Source organism: Sturnus vulgaris, chromosome 29 (assembly GCF_052056855.1).
Source record: "Sturnus vulgaris isolate bStuVul1 chromosome 29, bStuVul1.hap1, whole genome shotgun sequence".
NCBI lineage: Eukaryota > Metazoa > Chordata > Aves > Passeriformes > Sturnidae > Sturnus > Sturnus vulgaris.
In genome coordinates, this window is record NC_142271.1 from 4,440,086 (window position 1) to 4,458,998 (window position 18,913).

The 18,913-nt window shown below is 60.5% G+C and overlaps 1 protein-coding gene across 10 annotated transcripts in view; it reads right to left on the minus strand.

Annotated features, from left to right (window-relative positions):
• Window positions 1–351: 351 nt before the first annotated feature.
• Window positions 352–18,913, minus strand: part of PLEKHA6 (pleckstrin homology domain containing A6) — a 45,728-nt gene continuing 27,166 nt past the window's right edge. For 2 of the 10 annotated variants that reach the window (XM_088180428.1, XM_088180429.1), the window contains 21 exons: window positions 18,159–18,334; window positions 16,990–17,499; window positions 15,501–15,990; window positions 14,938–15,024; window positions 14,235–14,288; window positions 11,951–12,031; window positions 10,252–10,323; window positions 9,888–9,968; window positions 9,358–9,507; window positions 9,033–9,128; window positions 8,297–8,408; window positions 8,015–8,154; window positions 7,425–7,577; window positions 6,205–6,331; window positions 5,807–5,895; window positions 5,310–5,507; window positions 4,375–4,539; window positions 3,983–4,116; window positions 3,534–3,676; window positions 2,448–2,572; window positions 352–2,142 (listed from right to left, as the gene is read on the minus strand). In XM_088180428.1, coding sequence (XP_088036554.1) covers window positions 2,457–2,572; window positions 3,534–3,676; window positions 3,983–4,116; window positions 4,375–4,539; window positions 5,310–5,507; window positions 5,807–5,895; window positions 6,205–6,331; window positions 7,425–7,577; window positions 8,015–8,154; window positions 8,297–8,408; window positions 9,033–9,128; window positions 9,358–9,507; window positions 9,888–9,968; window positions 10,252–10,323; window positions 11,951–12,031; window positions 14,235–14,288; window positions 14,938–15,024; window positions 15,501–15,990; window positions 16,990–17,499; window positions 18,159–18,334 — 3,174 coding nt within the window. In that variant the 3' untranslated portion in view covers window positions 352–2,142; window positions 2,448–2,456. The remainder of the gene's footprint in view (window positions 2,143–2,447; window positions 2,573–3,533; window positions 3,677–3,982; window positions 4,117–4,374; window positions 4,540–5,309; window positions 5,508–5,806; window positions 5,896–6,204; window positions 6,332–7,424; window positions 7,578–8,014; window positions 8,155–8,296; window positions 8,409–9,032; window positions 9,129–9,357; window positions 9,508–9,887; window positions 9,969–10,251; window positions 10,324–11,950; window positions 12,032–14,234; window positions 14,289–14,937; window positions 15,025–15,500; window positions 15,991–16,989; window positions 17,500–18,158; window positions 18,335–18,913) is intronic. The other 8 variants (XM_088180423.1, XM_088180430.1, XM_088180431.1 and 5 more) reach the window with 7 other exon arrangements.

Below are 18,913 nucleotides of genomic sequence, written 5' to 3' on the forward strand. Positions count from 1 at the left end.
GAAAACAAATCCCCAAAAAAAAAAAAAAGACCCCGGGAGAGGCAGGAGGAGCTGATCCCCATCACCTCCTGTTTCTCCAACCCGACATTAAATCCCATATCCAAGCTCATTCCTGGAAAAAAAAAAAAACAACAAAAACAAAAACCAGAAAAACATCGTTGTTTCATAGATATTTTTATTTCTCTACCGCTAGGAAAATATCCCAGAAAACCAAATCCCTCCCGTCCCACCCCTCCCCAAATGCATAAATAGATTTATTTCGTCCCGATGCAAATCCTTCCCGGGTTAACAAGTCACTGCTTTATGAAGTGTTTATGAAAAATAATAACCAAAATAAAATTAAGTAATTAATTAAGGTTTGGTTTCCTTGGTTTTTATTGTTATTATTATTATTATTATTATTTATTTTTATTTTTTTTAAATAAAATAAAATCGCGGCCGGGTCGCACCTTTGGGGACAGCAGGAGGTGGCTTTGGGAAGGGAGGGATGGGAGCTTTGGGATGCTCCTCGTCCTCTCTGGATCCCACAAATGGGAATTGCTGCCCCACAGCCACCCCAGGATGTCCCCAAGGCGTCCCCAGAGTAGGGGGGGGTCTGTCCCAGTGACCCGAGAGGGGACACAGGGAAATAAACTCATCCTCTCTTCAAACTTACAGTCTCTGTATATTTTATTTTAAATAAATTTGCTTTTTAATAAAAGCAGAAAAAATAGATATATTTTTTTAAATAGGTTTTTTCCTTTTTTTTTTTTCCTTCTTTTTTGTGTTTTTCTTTTTTTTTCTTTTATTTTTTTTTAATTTCCTTCCCCCTCTGGTAAATTGGCAAAGAATTTTTTTTTTTTTTTTTTTTTTGTTGGCAGCGCTGGCGCCAACAAATCCTGCAGAGAAGAGAGAGCTCGGCACGAGCTTTTTCCCGGGAAAAGAAGAGGAAAAACCAAATATAGATATATATTATAAATGTAGAATTTCCATCAAACATATATTAAGGCATGTAAATAGCAAAATAAAGGGCCAGCTTTATGAGCTAAAGGGGCTGAGGGAGGCTCAGGAATGGGATTTAGGGCTCCAGGGATCCTACAAGTATTGCTAAATTGGGATTGGGATGCAGGGAGTTTGGGGTTTGGGGTCGGGCCAGGAGGGATGGATGGGATTTGGGATTATTTGGGATTTGGGATCCAGCTCCTGGCTGCCACCCTCACATCCTTCCAGGGATTCTGCTTTTTTTTTTTTTGTTTGTTTTTTTGTTTTGTTTTGTTTTTCCCACCCTCCAGGGTGATAAAGACAAGGGGGAATTTGCTACAGGAAATCCGAACCGCTGGAAGAGGCTGGAGAGCCGCGGGAAGGGATTTTTGGAGGGTGACAGCGGGATGGGGGCGGCCCAGGTGACCCCGCTGTCCCCAAACCCCTCCTCAGCACCGTCCCCACCCTCCAGAGTGGGGAGGGGTCCCTGCCGACCCCACAGCTCCGTTATCCCCCCTGGCCCCCCAATTCCCTGCTCTGCTCCCATCCAACATCCCCATCCCTCCGGGTTTGGGGAGCCCTCGGGGCACCCTGGGGACATCTCCGTGTCCCCCTGGAGAGCCCCTGGACACTTCCATGTCCCCCTGGAGAGCCTTTGGGGCACCCCAGGGACACCTCCGTGTCCCCCCCCAGTGCCACCCCCATCCGTCCTGTCCCCTTCTTTCTCCGGTCGGGCCACCAGCAGTGACACAGACGGGTCCCAAAATCAGGATCAGAGCTCAGGGAAGGGAAGCGGTGCCCGAGGAGCCGACAGGAGCATCCAGGAGCGCTGGAAGGTGGCAGCACCATCCGTGGTGGGGACAGGCGGGTCCCCACCCCAAGAGCCCCGTCACACACCTTGGGGGTCCCTGTGCTCGCCGCTGGCCCGCTGGCCACTGTCACAGCTGTCCGGGTGTGTCCCTGTGGCCGGTGACAGCCCTGGGGGCTCCTTGGGGACAACCCCCAGCCCCACCCCTGTCTCCTTGGGGCGGTGCCACATCTCCCGGTGCTGTCGCCGCCGGAGGGAGGGAAGGGGGTCCGGGAGAGCCGAGGACGGTGGCGAGAGGTTCGGTGTCACCTCAGGAGGGGACTAAAACGTGGCCCCGTGGAACTTGATGGCGCCGGCAGCAGCCAGGGCTTGAGCTGGGGAGGGGGACACACAGGACAGAGGGGCTGAGCTGGGGGGGCTCCACCCTGAGCCCACCCCCCCCCACCCTGGAAAATGGAAAATTTGGCTGCGAGGAGCCGGGGGAGGCTGTGACCCCCCCGCAGTTTTCATGCTGGACCCTCCCCCCCGCCCTTTTCCACCCTGCACTTCCCCTTGGATTTGGGGACTTGGATTTGGGGGGGGGGGGGGGGGGGGGGCGACGCTCGGTCCATGGAGGAGCCGGGGCTGACGTGGCAGCGAAGGGATGGAGGGGGTGACGTCAGAGAGAAGAGGTGCTTACGTCACAGGCTCACACCCGCATGAGGTGGCTGCTGTCGGTGGCCCGGGGCGGCTCGGACGAGAGGGGGTTGGTCGGTGGAGTCGGGGAGGCTGGGGAGGTGGGAGGGCTGGGGGTAGCGCACTGAGCTGGAAACGAGAAACGGGGAGAGGGGCGTGAAGGAGCGGCCAGAGGGGAGGGGACAGCGGGGAGGGGACAGCGGGGCTGGGCAGGGGACAGCGGGGAGGAAAGAGAGAGGAAAGGGGGGGAAAGCAAGCGCGGGTAGGGCAGAATCACAGCTGGCAGGGCGGAGAGTCACAGCTGGCAGGGCAAGCAGCCACAGCTGGGCAGGACAGAGCCACAGCTGGCAGGAGAAGCAGCCACAAACAGGCTGCCAAAAGCAGCCTTTCCTGTCAGCCAAAAGCAGGACAAACAGCCACAGCTGGCAGGGCAAGCGGCAACAGCGGGGGGCAGGACAGAGGCACAGCTGGCAGGAAGGACAGAGGCACAGCTGGGCACAGCTGGGCACAGCACGCACACGTGAGCTCCCGGCAGGGCTCCTCATGGACAAGGCATGGTGTGGCACCGCGGGCACCCGGGCACGGTGTGGCAGCGCAGCCAGCCAGGTACAGGATGTCACCGTGCTCACCTGGGCACAGCGTGCCACCACAATCCCACCCCCCGCCCCCAGCACTACCATGCACGGCCACAAAGTGCCAGCCCGTGCCACCACAACCCCTGTGGCATGGGGTGACACCGCGATTCCCTGGGCGTGGGGTGACACGGCAATCTCCCTGCAAGGGGCGCCACCCTGCTTGCTCAGCCACTCCGTGCCACCTCATGCCACTTCATGCCACCTCATGCCACCCGGCCAGGCACTCCCACCCTCACAAACACTCCCCACAAGGTGCTGGAAGCTGTGCCCGGCTGGAATGGCTGCTCCATCCCAGGATGTCAGGGCAGGCAGCCCCAGGAGCTGTTGGCATCCCCCTGTCCCCTCTCCTGCCCACTGCCCCCTTGCCGTGCTGCCAAATCTGTCCCTGCCTTCACCCTCCTGCCCTCGCTGTCCCCGGGATCTGCAGGATCCGAATCCAAGCCCCCGATCCTCACCCGAGAGCATCCGGCCGCGGCGCGAGGCCTCGGCTGCCAGGGCACACGAGATCTCGATCCTCTTCTCCTGCTCCTGCAGCTGCACCTCAGGGTCCTGGGGGGTGTCCACCTCCCCCTCGCCCAGGGGGATGACGTTCTGCAGGCTGGGAATGGCACCTTGGGGTCAGCACCCCTGCCAGGACCCCCGGGGTGGGATGGAATGGAATGGGATGGGATGGGAGGGGTGGGATGTTCCCCCTGGTATGGGTGGGGGAGCAATGGAGGTGAGTGGTCATTTCCCCTCAGGATGGGCTGGGTGGTCATTTCCCCTCAGGATGGCCACGGAAGGGATGGACATGAGTGGTCAGTCCCCCTCAGGGTGGCCAGGGAAGGGGTGCAGGTTGCAGGTGAGTGCTCAGTCCCCCTCAGGATGACCCCTGGCATGGCCGGCGTGGGCGCTGCAGCCTCACCTGGATTTAGCAATGAGGGTCTTGATCCTTTCCACTTTCTTCTGCTTCTCCTTCATCTCCTCGGGGCTGAGGGGAGATTCGGGCTCCAGCTCCACGTAGCGCTCAGGGATCAGCACTTTGTCCGGCGTGGACAGCTGGGGAAAGAGGGACAGGCTGAGGAAGGTCCTCCAGGGGGTGGATGGTGACACGTGGAGCCACACAGTGTCCCTGTGCTGGACACTGGGGACCTGGCCCCTCCAGCCCACACTGGACACAGCTCCAGGATGCTGCCAGGTGAAGTCCCCCCCTCCTGGGGACACTCAGGGACACCCTGTGCTCACCCCCTTGTTGATGTTCACATCCCAGGTGAGGTGTGACTCCCCTGGGGACATTTGGGGACACCCTGTGCTCACCTCCTTGTTGATGTCCACGTCGTAGTGCTGCGGCTCCAGCTCCATCTTGCGCAGCCGGGCGATCTCCTCCTGCGGGGTCTCGTACACCTTGCCGGGCTCGTCGGAGCGCAGCGCAGCCTCCAGGTCCGAGATATCCACCTCGTGGATGCTGCGGTGCCGCCGCACCTGCGAGGGACCACGCCCTGCTCAGCCTGTGGGCTCTGCCCACAGCCCTGCCCTGGAGGGATGTCCCTTGAATGGGGTGTCCTTTAAATGAGGTGTCCTTTGAATGGAGTGTCCCTTCAATGGGGTGTCCTTTGAATGGGGTGTCCCTTGAATGGGTTGTCCCTTAAACTGGCTGTGATTATTTTATCTCAACCCTCCTGGAAAGATGTTCTTTAGGCTGGCACATCTTCCCTTATCACGGTGAGCCATCCCCAAAGGTTTCAGTGATCCCACCATGCCCTAATACCCGTGGTAACGCATTGCTCTCTCCCCCTTGCCACCACCCTTGCTTTCCTCCATAAAAACCCCAGTTTTTCCCCCAGTTCTCAGGGGAGCAGTCATCCCTTCCCAGAGCTGCTGGATAATAAAGGAATCTCTGCGGAATTGCCACATGAAGCTCCTGTCTCTCTGTCCCCGAGCTGGCCTGGGATGGCCCCGCAAGCAGAACTGAAATCACTGAGAGCTGAAATCACTGATCAGAGCTGATCACTTGTGGCCACAGGCCGCTGCTTGCTGAGGCTTATCTGGTGGCCAAAGACTGCCAGAGACCCCCCCAGAAGGCTGTAGACCCCCCCCTCAGAAGGCTGTCCCTTGCAGGACCCTCTTTCCGGGAAGGTTGGTGGCTTCCCAGGAGCATCAGACCTCCACGGACCCCCTTAGCAGCCTACAAGCATCCCCTGTGCTGTCCCTTGTGCCACCCCACGCTGTCCCCACCTGGCTCAGGGACTCACCACCTTGTAGGAGGAGGGGGTTTTGGTGCCGGGGGGTTCGGGCTGGGGGCCGGGCAGCTGCTGGGGGCTGGGGAGCTGCAGGCTGCGCCGCTTCTCCTTCATGGAGCCGCTCTGGTGTCGCTTCATGCGGTCGATCTGCTCCTCCACGCTCATCTTCACCTTGGTCTCGGTGGCGAACACGGCGCTCTTGGGTCTCTCCTGGGGGAGGGGGGGACGTGTCCAGCGCCGTGGTCACTCACTGGTGGCCGGCCACATCCTCCCAGTGCCACATCCCTCTGCTGTGAGCCGCTGGGATGTCACTCCCGGGATGCCACTCCCGGGATGCCACTCCCGGGATGTCACTCCCAGGAGCACGGAAGGTGCTGAAGTCACCCTGGGGGTCTCCAGGAGGTGGGTGGTGACACACAGAGCCACACAGCCACGTGCTCCTGTCCCCAGGCTGCAGCTGAGCCCCCCCTTGGCTCACCCAGCCCCCCCAGCCAAGCCCCCAGCCCTACCCGGGAGCTGAGCCCGTTGGCCAGGCCGTTCCTCCTGGGCACCGCCTCGTCCTCAGCCGGAGATTTGGTCCTGGGGGGCACGATTCCCACTGTGGGGACACCACAATGCCAGGGTGAGCCGGGGCAGGGTGCCAGTGCCACCCCTGTGTCCTGCCGGGTGTCCCCAGTGCCACCCCCGGCTCCTCCCGAGTGTCTCCAGTGCCACCCCTGTGTCCTGCCGGGTGTCCCCAGTGCCACCCCCGGATCTTGCCGGGTGTCCCCAGTCCACCCCTGTGTCCTGCTGGGTGTCCCCAGTGCCACCCCTCTGTCCTGCCGGGTGTCCCCAGTGCCACCCCCGGGTCCTGCCGAGTGTCCCCAGTGCCACCCCCGGGTCCTGCCGGGTGTCCCCAGTGCCGTACCCTTGTTGAGAGCCGCTTGTTTGTCCCCGTCCTGCTCCGGCCGGCTCTGCTGGAGCCCCTCGGGCGCGGGGCCGGGGGGGCTGGGCCGGGGCGGCTCCTTCTTGCTCTGCTCGAAGCCTGGCTTGGGCTGTGGAGGGGGAAAAATGTCCCCAGTGAACCCCAGTCCTGCCTGGGGGCCACGCTCTGCCTGAGGACACTCGCTGCTCTTGGGGTGACAGATCAGGGACACATGGACAGGGGACACCCACTGCTCTTGGGGTGACAGACAGATCAGCGGCCAGGTGGGGCCAGGGCACCCCAAAACTGTGGGGAGAGGGACTGATGGAGCTCTGCTCTTGTCCCTGCTCTGTCCCCTCCTGTCATGGCTGGGCAGCCATCGCTGTCCCCACAGGAAGGGGCGAAGGTTCCTACAGGTGACAACCCCTCCACAGCCCCCAGGAGCTGGGGGACGGGGACAGGGACATCCTGGCTCTGTGCTGGGCTCCAGCCTGGTTTGAGGCTGGCACCGATGACCTCATGGGGTGACACAGGGCCATGAGAGCAAAGGGACATTTTTGGGGTCCTTCCCCTCTTGTATCCCATGGGAACAGCCCAGAAACTGCTGGGGTGACAGAGGGGTGTGACAACAGCCCCAGCAGCCCAGTGTGTCCCCCTAAATGCACCCTGACACCCCTGTGTCACACACAGCCGCCCCTGTGCCACCCACGGCAGCTGGAAGTGCCACCTGCGCTGGCACCGTGCCCCTTCCCAGCTCGGCACAGCCACGGCCACACATCCCGAGCCCTGGCTGTGAGGCCACTCGTGTCACCTGTGTCCCCACACACGGCCGAGGTGTCACCAGGAATTCCCCAAATCCAGGTTTTCCCTGGAGCTGCGGGCTCGGAGCCTGCCAGCGCCACGCCGGGAGCGGTGACACGGAAGGACAGTGAGTGACAGAGGCGAGGGCAGAGCCAAGCAGAGGGGACAACCAGGGACAACCTCCCCAGGAGAAGGAGGAGGAAGAAGAGGAGGAGGAGGAGGGGACAATCCCTGTCCTGAGCGCTCACAGGGCGTGGCGACCTCCTGGGGACACCAGGGGTGTGACAGGTGCCACCTCCACGATGTCGCTGTGGATTTGGGGCGGGCAGCTCCAGCTCCTGCCTCATCCCAGCGCCTTCCTTGCCACGAGGAGGAGGAAGAGGAGGAGGAGGAGGGCGGCGGTGCCCCGCAGGGTTCGGTACCTGTCCCCGCTTGGCCTCTCCACCGCCTTGGTGCCAGGAAGGGGAGGCGGGGTAGGGCCAGAGGCGGCTCTCGCTGGGGAGCGGAGGAACGGCCGGAGGAGACTCCAGGGGAACGTAGGACTTGGGGAGGGGAGGTCGAGGCGGGCCCGGTTCCTGGGGCGGGCAGGAGCGGGAGGCGTGAGAGCAGAGAAGGAACAGAGAGTTAGAAAAGAGACCGAGAAAAAGAAACACGGCAGGAGCAGCCTGGAGAAAGGGATGGAGCAGGGAGTGACTCCGGGGTGTCCCTCTCGGTGTCCCCAGCGCCAGGCAGGGCTTGATAGCCCTTGGGGGACTGGCGTCGCCTCTGTCCAGCCAGGCGGGGCTGGGGAGTCCCCAAATTCCAAATTCCTGTGCATGAAGGTGACAGCAGCCCTGGGTTAGGACACCAGGAGCCAAAAGCTGGCGCTGAGCAACTCCCGTCCCTCCAGAGCCACAGCCCTGCAAGGACCACGGACCCCAAAGTCACCAGGTGACACCAGGCAGCTCCATGGGTGCCCAGCAGCCCCCCAGCCCCTGCTGGTGACAAAGAGGGGACAGGCAGGGTCACTGACCTCGCCGGGGCCGGGCTTGGTGGGCGATCCCTGGGAGCCGGAGATGAGGGAGAAGGGGCTCAGGGGGCTGGTGAGGCTGGCAGAGCTCAGGGGGCTGGCGGGGCTGTTGGAGCTGTACGTGCCCGAGGGGCCCAGGGCCACTGTGGAGAAGAGCAGGAATGAGGTAATTATAACATAATTATAATATAATTATAACATAATGATAAGATTTTAACGAGGGTCTTCATCTCCCTGAGCAGGAGCCCATCGGGGACACCCCAGGCAGGGACAACCCCCCCTCACCTCTGTGCTTGGCGGTGTCGGTGCCACGGGAGGGGTTGTTCTTCCTCAGCCCCTCCATCACGTCCTGGATCCTCCAGATCTCCTTCTGGATCTGCCTGTTGAGCATCTCGTTCTGGAATGGGGGAAAGGCAGCGCTCGGAGGGGGCTCGGGGACATCGGTGCCAGCCTTGGGTGCCCCCAAACTGAGCCCGGGGACATCGGTGCCAGCCCTGGGTGTCCCCAAACTGAGCCTGGGGACGTCAGTGCCAGCCCTGGGTGTCCCCAAACTGAGCCTGGGGACGTCAGTGCCAGCCCTGGGTGCCCCCAAACTGAGCCCGGGGACATCGGTGCCAGCCCTAGGTGACCCCAAACTGAGCCTGGGGACGTCAGTGCCAGCCCCAAACCAGGCTGGAGCCCAGCCCCAAACTGAGCCATAGGAACTTTTGGAGGCTGAGCCATCACCACCAGGATTGTTATCTCTGGATCTGCTCCCCAGGACCCCACCTGGGCTGGGGACAGCTGGGGGGGACTCTGGGCTGCCCCCCTCGATGGCACCCAAGTGGCCAAAGCTGGACATGAGGGCTGGGCATGGAGAACCAGAAGGGGCAGAGGGGGATTTCATCTCCATGGGGACATCAGGGATGGCAGGGGATGTCCAGGTTAAGGGTGGCAGGGGACCTGGGTGTCCAGGTTCAGGGGTGACAGGGGACCCTCTCACCTGGATGTCCAGATTAAAGGTGACAGGGGACATTCTCACCTGGATGTCCAGGTTCAGCTGCTCCCAGAGGTCATCGTGCAGGGTGGACACCTCGCTCTCCAGGCTCTCGTACTCGGCCGTGCTGTTTGCCAGGGCCTGAGGGGACAGTGAGGGGGGGGGATCAGGGGGGTCTTTGCCACCCAGCACAGCCCCCCGAGCTGGGGAGGGGGTGGCAGCAGTGGGGACAAGCCCTGAGGTGCTGAGGTGGCACCTGGGGGTGCCTGATTTGCTTTGTGCCATGGGAGGGATTTTGGTCCCCAGCCAGAACTCCCGGCTCGTTTTCCATCCGGGAAGGGACAAAAGGGACCCGAATCCCCCCCGTTACCGTGCTGGCCTGGGACAGCTCCACCCGGATGTTGATGAGCTGGTTCTGGAGCGATTCCTTCTTGTGCAGCAGCTTCTCAGGGTAGGCGGGCTGGCTCCCGAACATCTCCAGCTCCTGGTGCGTCCCCATCAGGGCACTCTCCAGGCTCTCCTGCGGGAACAGACGGAGCTGCGAGGTCCTGGCTGCTCAATAACGCACCGGGAGCGCCGTGGCCTCGCCCCCAGCTCAGAAATGTCCCCAAGCTGTGGCTGCTACATCCCTGGGAGTGTCCAAGGCCAGGGTGGAGAACCTGGGATAGCGGCTCAGAGGTGGAATGAGATTTTTAAACGTCCCTTCAACCAGGGATGGCAGGGGACACACACACCTGGGTGCCCAGGTTAAAGGTGACAGGTGACACACACACACCTGGATGTCCAGCTTGAACCCAAACCCTCCCGTGGTGACGTCACTTCCTCACCACACAGGTGCCACCACCACGTCCCCGAGCGGCCACCTGAGGTGCCACCACCTTCTCAGGTGCCACCACGCACCTTCTCAGCCCGCAGCTGCTGCACCAGCCTCTCCTGCTCCCGCAGCACCTTGTTCTGCTCGCAGAGCTTCCCCAGCAGCTTCTGTGCCCGGCGGGAAGAGAAACGGGGGAAGAGGATGAGCAGGACGGGAATCCCAGCGGGATGCAGCCAGGACTGGTGGGATTGATGGGATTGATGGGATTGATGGGATTGATCTGGGGGGAGGAGGGGGTTTCCAACCTCCTGCTGTCATTGCAGGGGGTGACACGGGACAAACCGGGACCTAAACTCAGGGCTGGATTTATCCCTGAGGAGCACAAAGCCACGGGCACAGCTCTGCCTGCGGGGACAGGGGACACCGAGAGGGGACAGGAGCGGCTCTTACGTCGGTGTCCTGCTCGCTGATCTTGTAGGGGGGGTGCAGGGTGTCCCTGTAGGGCTCCGGGAACGGCGTCACCTGCAAGGAGAGCGAGGGGTGAGCCCGGAATCCCCCCGGGACGAGCAGGGAAGGGGAGGCAGCTCCCAGCCCCTCTCTGCCATCCCTGCGAGCCGGGAAAAGGAAACCAGAGCCGAGCTTCGGGTGCTCCTCATCACTCAGGAGCCACTGGGATGAAATCAGCCTCTCCCTGGCCATTCCCAGCGGGAACGATCCATCGTGAATCATTCCAGCGGCAGGGAAAACAAAAGGCCCCGCGATTGAGCTGTAATTCCACCTCGGCGGAGTGGGAGCACCTCTAAATCAGCAGCTGCTGCTGCGGCAGCAGGGCCTGTTTACCCCCGCCCGGCTTCTCCGTGAGTCATTTTCCTTTCCTGGAAATCTCAATTACTAATGGGACCTGCAGCAATTAACTGCCTCCCAGAGCTGGAGATGAAAGGCGCGAGATAGGAAGGAGGGGATCATTATTGCTAGAAAGCAGAGAGGGTTGCTTTGGAGCCATTTAAAACTCCGGGATGACGCAAATGGATCCGGATCTGGGAAATGCCCGCGGGGTTGGAGGCAGAGCCGGGTGGGTCGGGATGAGGCGGGCAGGGAGCCCGGCCAGCCAGAGGAGCATCCCGGGAGCTCCCGGCTCACCCTCCAGCACATCCCTGCTGGCAGCAGATGGAAACAGGAAAATCCTTTTTGGTTGGAAAATTCCATCCAGGAAGTCCCCAGGGCAGCACAACCCGGGCTGGGTGGCATTGCCATGTGACATCGCAGGGATGTCCCAGTGCTGGGGACAGAAGGAGCCTCCGGGGTGGAAAAGCCGTTCCCTGTCCCTGTTTCAGGAATTATTCCTTTGCTTTAAGAGCTGCGTTCCTGTCACCCTATTCCTTCTCCTTGAAAAACAAGGACGGGTCAAGTCCCGCGTGTCCAAGAGTGCCTGGGACAGCTCTGTCCCCAAAAGTGCCTGGGACAGCTCTGTCCCCAAAAGACCCCTGGGGCAGCTCCGTCCCCAAAGGGTTCCGGGACAGCTCTGTCCCCAAAAATCCCCGGGGCAGCTCGATCCGAGAGACCTGGGACATCTCTGTCCGCAAGAATCCCCACGGGCAGCTTGTCCCCCAAAAATTTCCAGGGGCACCTTGGTCACCAAGAGTCACCGGAGGCAGCTCGGTCCGAGAATCCCGGGACAATTCCGTCCCCAAGAATCCCCCAGGACAGTTCCGTCCCCAAGAATCCCGGGACAGCTCCGTCCCCAAGAATCCCCCAGGACAGTTCCGTCCCCAAGAATCCCGGGACAGTTCCGTCCCCAAGAATCCCGGGACAGCTCCGTCCCCAAGAATCCCCGGGACAGTTCCGTCCCCAAGAATCCCCCAGGACAGTTCCGTCCCCAAGAATCCCCGGGACAGTTCCGTCCCCACCTCGCGCTGCCAGCACGAGGATTTGCCGGCTTGGAATGGCTCATGGATGGATCAGCAAAGCCTGGGATGGAGCAGCGCGTCCCCCCAGAGCGGGATGTGCCGGATGCCGCGGCTGCTGAGCGAGTGGCGATGGCAGGAGGTGACCCCGGGGTGACAGCAGGTGACCCCGGGTGGCGCGGGGAGTGGCCGGCACGGCCGCCAGGCACGAGCCATGCGGGGCCATCCGGTGGCCAGAGCCTTACTTGCATGTAGAGCTGGGCCCTAGGTGGGGAGGTCTCCACCATCCTGTTCACCATAGTGATGAGGGTCTCGCTCTCGCTCATCTGCGGCACACAGGGAAGGAAAGGGCACAGGTCAGCGGGGACACGCGTCTGTGCCGGCGGTGACCGGGCCAGGAGCCCTCAGGATGCAAAATGCCACCTCCCGAGGTGGCCCAGCGGCTCCAGATGTGGCCCCAGTGCTGCTGTTGCTCCGTTTAGTGCGGTTTGTTTTTTTTTTTTTTTTTTTTTTTGGAAAAATACGGATAAAACAGAGCCAGCTCGGAGCAGACGGCACAGACAGACACGAGCTCGGGCAGGGACGGCAGCAGCGTGGCCTGGCACACAGACGGACACACGGACAGGCCCTGGCACTGCCCCACGGCTCCGTGCTCAGCTGGGCCCTGAAAATGAATGCTGGGTGCTGGGGAAGTGGCTGAAAGGTGGGATTGGGGACAGCAGAGTCCCCTTTTCCAGGTGGCACCGGGAGTGGCACATCCCTGCTGCCAGACACGGTTTGGACAGGTTTGTGCCACTCCACGGGGACAGGACTGTCCCCAACCAGCTGTGCCACCTCGGTGCCAGGTGACAAAGCCACTCAAGCCACCAGCACCAGAGCTCCTCGCAGAGCCCCCCAGCCCTGAGCTGGGAGCAGGGAAACCCTGAAATCCAAAGGGTGACAAGACTTTGTCACCAAACCAGCGCCCAAACCCTGCTGGGGCTGCAGCGGGGGGAGCTTGGGCGAGGAAGGAGAGAGAAACCAGAGCAGGAGGATGTTGGAGGAGAGGCCCTTGACAGCATCACTCCAAATCAGCCTCTCCAGAGGCCGCTGGAAGAGGAGGAGGAATGAGGAGATGCCAAAACCTTTTTTAGGGAGCGTTTTAAGGAGTCCCAGAGAGGCTGCAGAGCTCTGAGACAGCGCAGGGAGCTTTTATTGCAGCGAGGGCTCCTGGCCCCGCTCCAAGGCGGACACACATCCTGGCCACGGGACATTTGCATCCAAATGGGATCGTGCCCAGGAGCAGCTCCCTCCGTGCCAGCCTGGCCCCGGGCTGCAGCTCCTGTGCCCGGCTGTGGGTCCAGCTGCTGCCTGGACACATCCCTGGGGGCTCTCCCGCCTGTATCCCCCTCCCCAAATTCCCGGGATGAAGTTAGAGCAGTTTTCCTCCAAAAATCGCTGGTGAAATCAGGGTTTTCTTCTAAAAACGTCACGCAAAATCAGGGTTTTCATCCAAGGTTTTCCCCCCAAAAACCCTGTGAAAATTAAGGTTTCCTCCAAAAAACACTGGCAAAAACAGGATTTTCCTCCAAAAATCACTGGTAAAATCAGGATTTTCCTCCAAAAATCACTGGCAAAATCAGGATTTTCCTCCAAAAATCACTGGCAAAATCAGGATTTTCCTCCTAAAACATCACACAAGATCAGGATTTTCTTCCAAGGTTTTCCTCAAGAAAACCCTGGCATAGCGTTTTCCTCCAAAACCCTCTGGCAAAATCAGGGTTTTCCTCTAAAAACCCTGTTAAAATTAGGATTTCCTCTGAAAACCACTGGCGAAATCAGGGATTTCCCTCCAAAAACCTCCAGCAAAATCAGTCTCTTCCTCTAAAAATCACTGGCAAAATCAGAGTTTTCCTCCAAGGTTTTCCTCCAAAAAAATTGCTGGTAAAATCAGGATTTTCCTCCAAAACTCCTGCCAAAATCAAGGTTTTCTTCCAAAAACCTCCAGCAAAATCAGGTTTTTCCTCTAAAAATCACTGGCAAAATCAAGGTTTTCCTCCAAAAATCCCATTGAAAATCAGGATTTCTCTCCAAATCCACCTGAGCACTGCTGAGTTTTGGGCACCACCTTTCACCCCCGAGGTGCCACCACATCACCAGGACCACGGTCCCCACTGTCACCTGCCACCCCCGGCACGGGGGACACACCCTGGGCACACCTGAGGACACCATTCAGGTGTTCCAGACCCCTGAGCTCCAGGACAACACCCAGAGCACCCAGAAATGTTGGAATCTGCCCCAAAACCCCCAAAACTCCCCCCCCCCCAAAAAAAATCAGAGCTTTGGGGTGGGGATTTTTCTGCCCAGCGATGAGCGGCGCTAAGGATGCAGAGGATGGAAGAAGCAAAACCAAAAAAAAAAGACAAACTGGTGCTACTGGGATGCTGCTGGGATGCCGGGAGGGGTGAGGATGGATGGCAGCAGGGGACAGGGACATGGTGGGGACAAGAAGCAGCCGGTGAGGTGAGGCTGGCAGCCAGCTCCGCCTACCTGCTGGTCCAAATACTCTAGGTTTCTTTGCAACTGAAGGTCTAAAAGTTCATCCTACCAGGAGCCAGCAGGCAAGAAACGAGCAGCAAAAACACATAAAAGAAGAAGCAAAGCGGTTAGGGGGGAGCCTATGGAATTCCCAGGCTGGGAATGATGCTGGGAATGTGCCCTGTGGGCCCTGGACAGCTGCTTTCTTATTTTTCTCAGTTTTCTTATTTTTCTTATTTTTTCTTAGCTCTTTTTTTTTTTTTTTTTTTTTTTTTTTTTTTTTAATTTTTTTTCTGGGGAGACCCTGCCTCCGGCTGCGGGGGATGGATGGGCGGCATGGGTGGGCTGTGGTGAAATTCAAACTTCTCCCTCCTCTGGCGGTCCCGTGCCGGGGTTTTGGGATCTGCAGGGACCTCCTGGTGTCACCCCCCAGCTCCGGGAGGGGACACGAGGCAGGAGAAACAAAGCAGCTGTGGCCAGATGTGAGGAAGCAGAGCGGGAGAGGTTTGGGGACCACCCTGGGGGTCCGAGGGTGTCCCATTGCTGCAGAGGGGCCTTCCCACATGGATTTCCTTTGGGAACGGCCGGGAGGGACCGGAGACACCAATGAAAGGCCCAGGGGGAGTGAGGCCCCCCCCAAACCGCCCCATGTCCCCGGGGTGCGGTCTGTGCCCCCCCTGTCACGGGGTCACCCCAGGGGACAGCGGGTACGTACCATCTTGTCGTGGATGGTGGGGGATGCTGGGAAGTGGTACGGGTACACCCCGGCTGGGACAGGCCGCCTGTCACCCAGGTAATCGTACTGTGGAGAGAGGGGACCCCCAGCCCGAAATCAGGGACACGGGACAGGAGAGGGACAGGGGCGTCAGTGCTCCCTGCTTGGGTGCACATCCGGGGTGGCCCTGAGCATCACATCCCATCCCATGGATCCCATCCCATGGATCCCATCCCATCCCATGGATCCCATCCCATGGATCCCATCCCATCCCATGGATCCCATCCCATCCCATGGATCCCATCCCATGGATCCCATCCCATTCCATGGATCCCATCCCATGGATCCCATCCCATCCCATGGATCCCATCCCATGGATCCCATCCCATCCCATGGATCCCACCCCATGGATCCCATCCCATCCCTTGCAGGATGGCTATGTGCATCCCAACTCCACCCTCCGCTGCAAGCCACGCGCTCAGTGTCACTTTGACACCGAGCCACGCCCACACAGGTGACCCAGCCACACCCCCGCCCCACCTCCCCGCCCCTCAGGTCCCCACCTTGGGCGAGCTGATGGACCTGCGCATCACGAAGGTGGCGGGGTCGGCGTAAATCTCATCCCCGCGGGGCTGCAGCCGCTCGAAGCGAGCGCTGGGCGAGCGCACGGGCGAGTAAACCCTGGCATGGCCGTAGGAGCCCTGGCTGGGCGAGCGCGGCACCGAGCGGGAGCGCGGCTGCAGAGACATCCTCCGCAGCGAGCCCGAGGCCGCATCCACCTCGTCCAGGTAGCTGGGCGGCCTGGAGGGCGCCGCTAGCCACAGGGGCATGTCCTGGCGACCGAAGGCGGGGTGGAAGGGACCCCCGTTGCGGAAGGAGTGGCGTTTGTCCTCCAGCGCCCATGGGGGGCTGACGCGCTCGAAGGCGGGCATGGAGCAGATGCTGTCGGGGCGCACGCCCGGCGGGTAGTACTGGTACTCCTCGGGGTACTGCGGCGAGTAGGGCGAGTAATAGTCGGGCACGCGGCGGGATACGGGGTAAAACCTGCTGGGGCTGGAGAGGGGGAGACCGAGGTGAGGGGGGTGGGCAGGGACAGCACGAGAGGAGGCGGCTCGGGAAGAGGGGAAGTCGGGTGGGTGGTGTTTGTGCTGCCAGGGGTGCCACGCTCGTGGGATTCCTCCTGCCTGGGGGCTCTGTGGGAGCTTCTCCTCGTGGAATTCCACCTGCCAGGGGTTCTCGTGGAATTCCATGAGGGAATGGGTTTCCCTCATGGAATTCCTCTGTGGGAGCTTCCACTCATGGAATTCCTCCTGCCAGGGATTCTGTGGTGGCCTCCCCTCCTGGCATTTCTCATACCAGGGACTCCATGGGAGTTTCCCTTCATGGAATTCCTCCTCCCAGGGACTCCATGGGAGTTTCCTCTTGTGGAATTCCTCCCTGGGGTCTCGTGGTGGCCTCCTCTCCTCGTGCCCCTCCTGCAGGGACACTGAGGTGGCTTCCTGTCCCGATATCCCAACTCCCAGGGGCTCCGTGGGAACTTCCCCTCATGGAATTCCTCCTGCCTGGGATTCTGTGGTGGCCGCCCCTCCTGGCATTTCTCATGCCAGGGACTCCGTGGGAGTCTCCCCTCTCCTGCCAGGGATTCTGTGGGAGCTTCCCTTCATGGAATTCCTCCTCCCAGGGACCCCGTGGGAGTCTCCTCTCGTTGAATTCCTCCCTGGGATCTCGTGGTGGCCTCCTCTCCTCGTATCCTTCCTGCAGGGACACTGGGGTGGTTTCCTGACCTGGCATCCCTCATGCCACAGATCCTCTGGTGGTTTCCTGTCCTTGTATCCCTCTTCCGTGGTGGCTCCCCCATCCTGGCCACCCTCCTCCTTTACAACCCACCCTCCTCGCCTTTTTGGGATATCCCACACCCAGCTCCGAGCTGGGAGAAAAACAAAAGAAAAGGGAGGAAAACGAGATTTTTCTCACCCCCAGGAAGCCACAAAGAACCGGGAAAAGGGGCAGAACATTCCCAAGAGGAATGGAGCATCGCGGATCACCCCTCACCTGCGCAGTTCCTCGGGGGGCGCGGTGGCGAGGCGCGAGTTCATCCACTGCTGCAGCTGCGACATGGAGCTCTTACGCTGGGCCACCTTCTCGGGGTGGGACCTGGGGGTGACCCCCCGGCGCTGGGGGACCCCGATCTCTCCGTCACCCCCCGGAGGGAAGGCGGTGCTGCCGGGCCGGCTGGGCGAGGGGTACGGCCACCCATTGGGCTGTGCCGGCCGCTCGGCGCTCGCCGGTCCCCGCGGCCCCTCGGGGTAGGGACTGCCGGGCTCTGAGGGTGCCTCCTGGCCGCTCAGCCCGTTGGTTTTAGCCAGAGGTTCCTTCTTGCCGTCCGTCCTCTCCGATGGTTTCCTCTCCATCTTCTCGGAGCCGCGGCCGTCGCCCTCCCCGCGGGCTTTGGCGTCGGGCTCGGCCTTGGCGTGCTCGCGGTGGGCGGCGTTGCAGTGGTGGTGAAGGTGGTGCTGGTGTTTGCTGGGGGGGATGTTCTCCGAGTCCGGCTTCTCCGAGTGCCTGGGGTGGGGGGAGAGACACCACAGAGGGGTCACCAACGCCTGGCAGTGCCCCTGGGGTGGTTGGTGATATCCCTGTCCCTTCCTGAGCCTTGTGGGGTCACCCAGTTCCCTTCTCCAGTGTGCCTCACGTCCCCAAATGTCCCTGGGCCCCTTCTCCAGAGTGTGCTTCACGTCCCCAAATGTCCCTCATGCCCCCAATATCCCTCACGTCCCCAAATGTCCCTGGGCCCCTTCTCCAGAGTGTGCCTCACGTCCCCAAAGTGTCCCTCATGACCCCAAATGTCCCTCACACCCCCAGATGTCCCTGGGTCCCTTCTCCAAAGTGTCCCTCATGACCCCAAATGTTTCTGGGCCCCCAAATGTCCAAGCTCCCTTCTCCAGAGTGTTCCTCACACCCTCAAATGTCCCTGGGCCCCTAAATGTCTCTGGGTCTCTTCTCCAGAGCGTCCCTCACACCCCCAAATGTCCCTCATGCCCCTAAACATCCCTGGGCTCCTAAATGTCCCAGGTCCTCTTCTGCAGAGTGTCCCTCACACCCCCAAATGTCCAGAGTGTCCTTTCTCCAGAGTGTCCCTCACGTCCCCAAGTGTCCCCGGTCGTGGTGCCAGCACGGCACCGTGTCCCCAGGAGGGCAGAGCGGTGGCACCGGGCGCTGACCTCTGTGTCGGGGGGATCTGCACGCGGGCAGCCTCGCCCATGGCCTGGATCCAGGATTCCTGCTCCTCCGTGTTCTCGGCGCTGAAGAAGTAGGTGCGGATGCCGGCGTGCTCGGCCTGGGGAGACAGGGACTGCCCGTTACCCGCCGGCAGCTCCTCCAGCCAGCACACCGTCACCTGTGGGGACACAGAACGGGGACACAGACACAGACACGCGGGTGAGAGCTCTGCTTCCAGCCTGGCAGCCCATCCTGCTGCTCCCAGCTCCCCTCCCTGTGCGGCGGGAAAGCTCTGCAGCCTCCTCACAGCGGGGTTTTAGCCCCCCCTTGGAGTCACTCCCAAGGGGGTTTTTGGGATCAGCATTCAAGCTCCCCCGAAAGGAGCAGCTCCCCAATACTGGGGTGGCAAAGGGTCCTGGCGAGAGCAGCAGCACCAGAGGAGCATCGTCCATGCAGAGTGAGGGGGAAGGTGGCTTCTCAGCCCAGGAGATATTTTAGGTGGAAAATATTTTTGATCCATGATATTGGTGGCTGTTCTCCACCCAGAACGTGCTGGAAGGAGTCTTTACTTGAGGGCCTTTTTGAAGCTTCCACCTTCCCCCCATGTGGAAAAGGGATGGGGCAAAGCGAGGAGGAAGAAAAGGGAGGAACCGGAGTTTTCCTCCTGAAAGAATTTCAAGGGTCAGATCTCTTAAAAAAAAATAAAAAATGAACTAAACTAGAAAAATGAATTCTGATGAAACCCCTCCCTTGAATT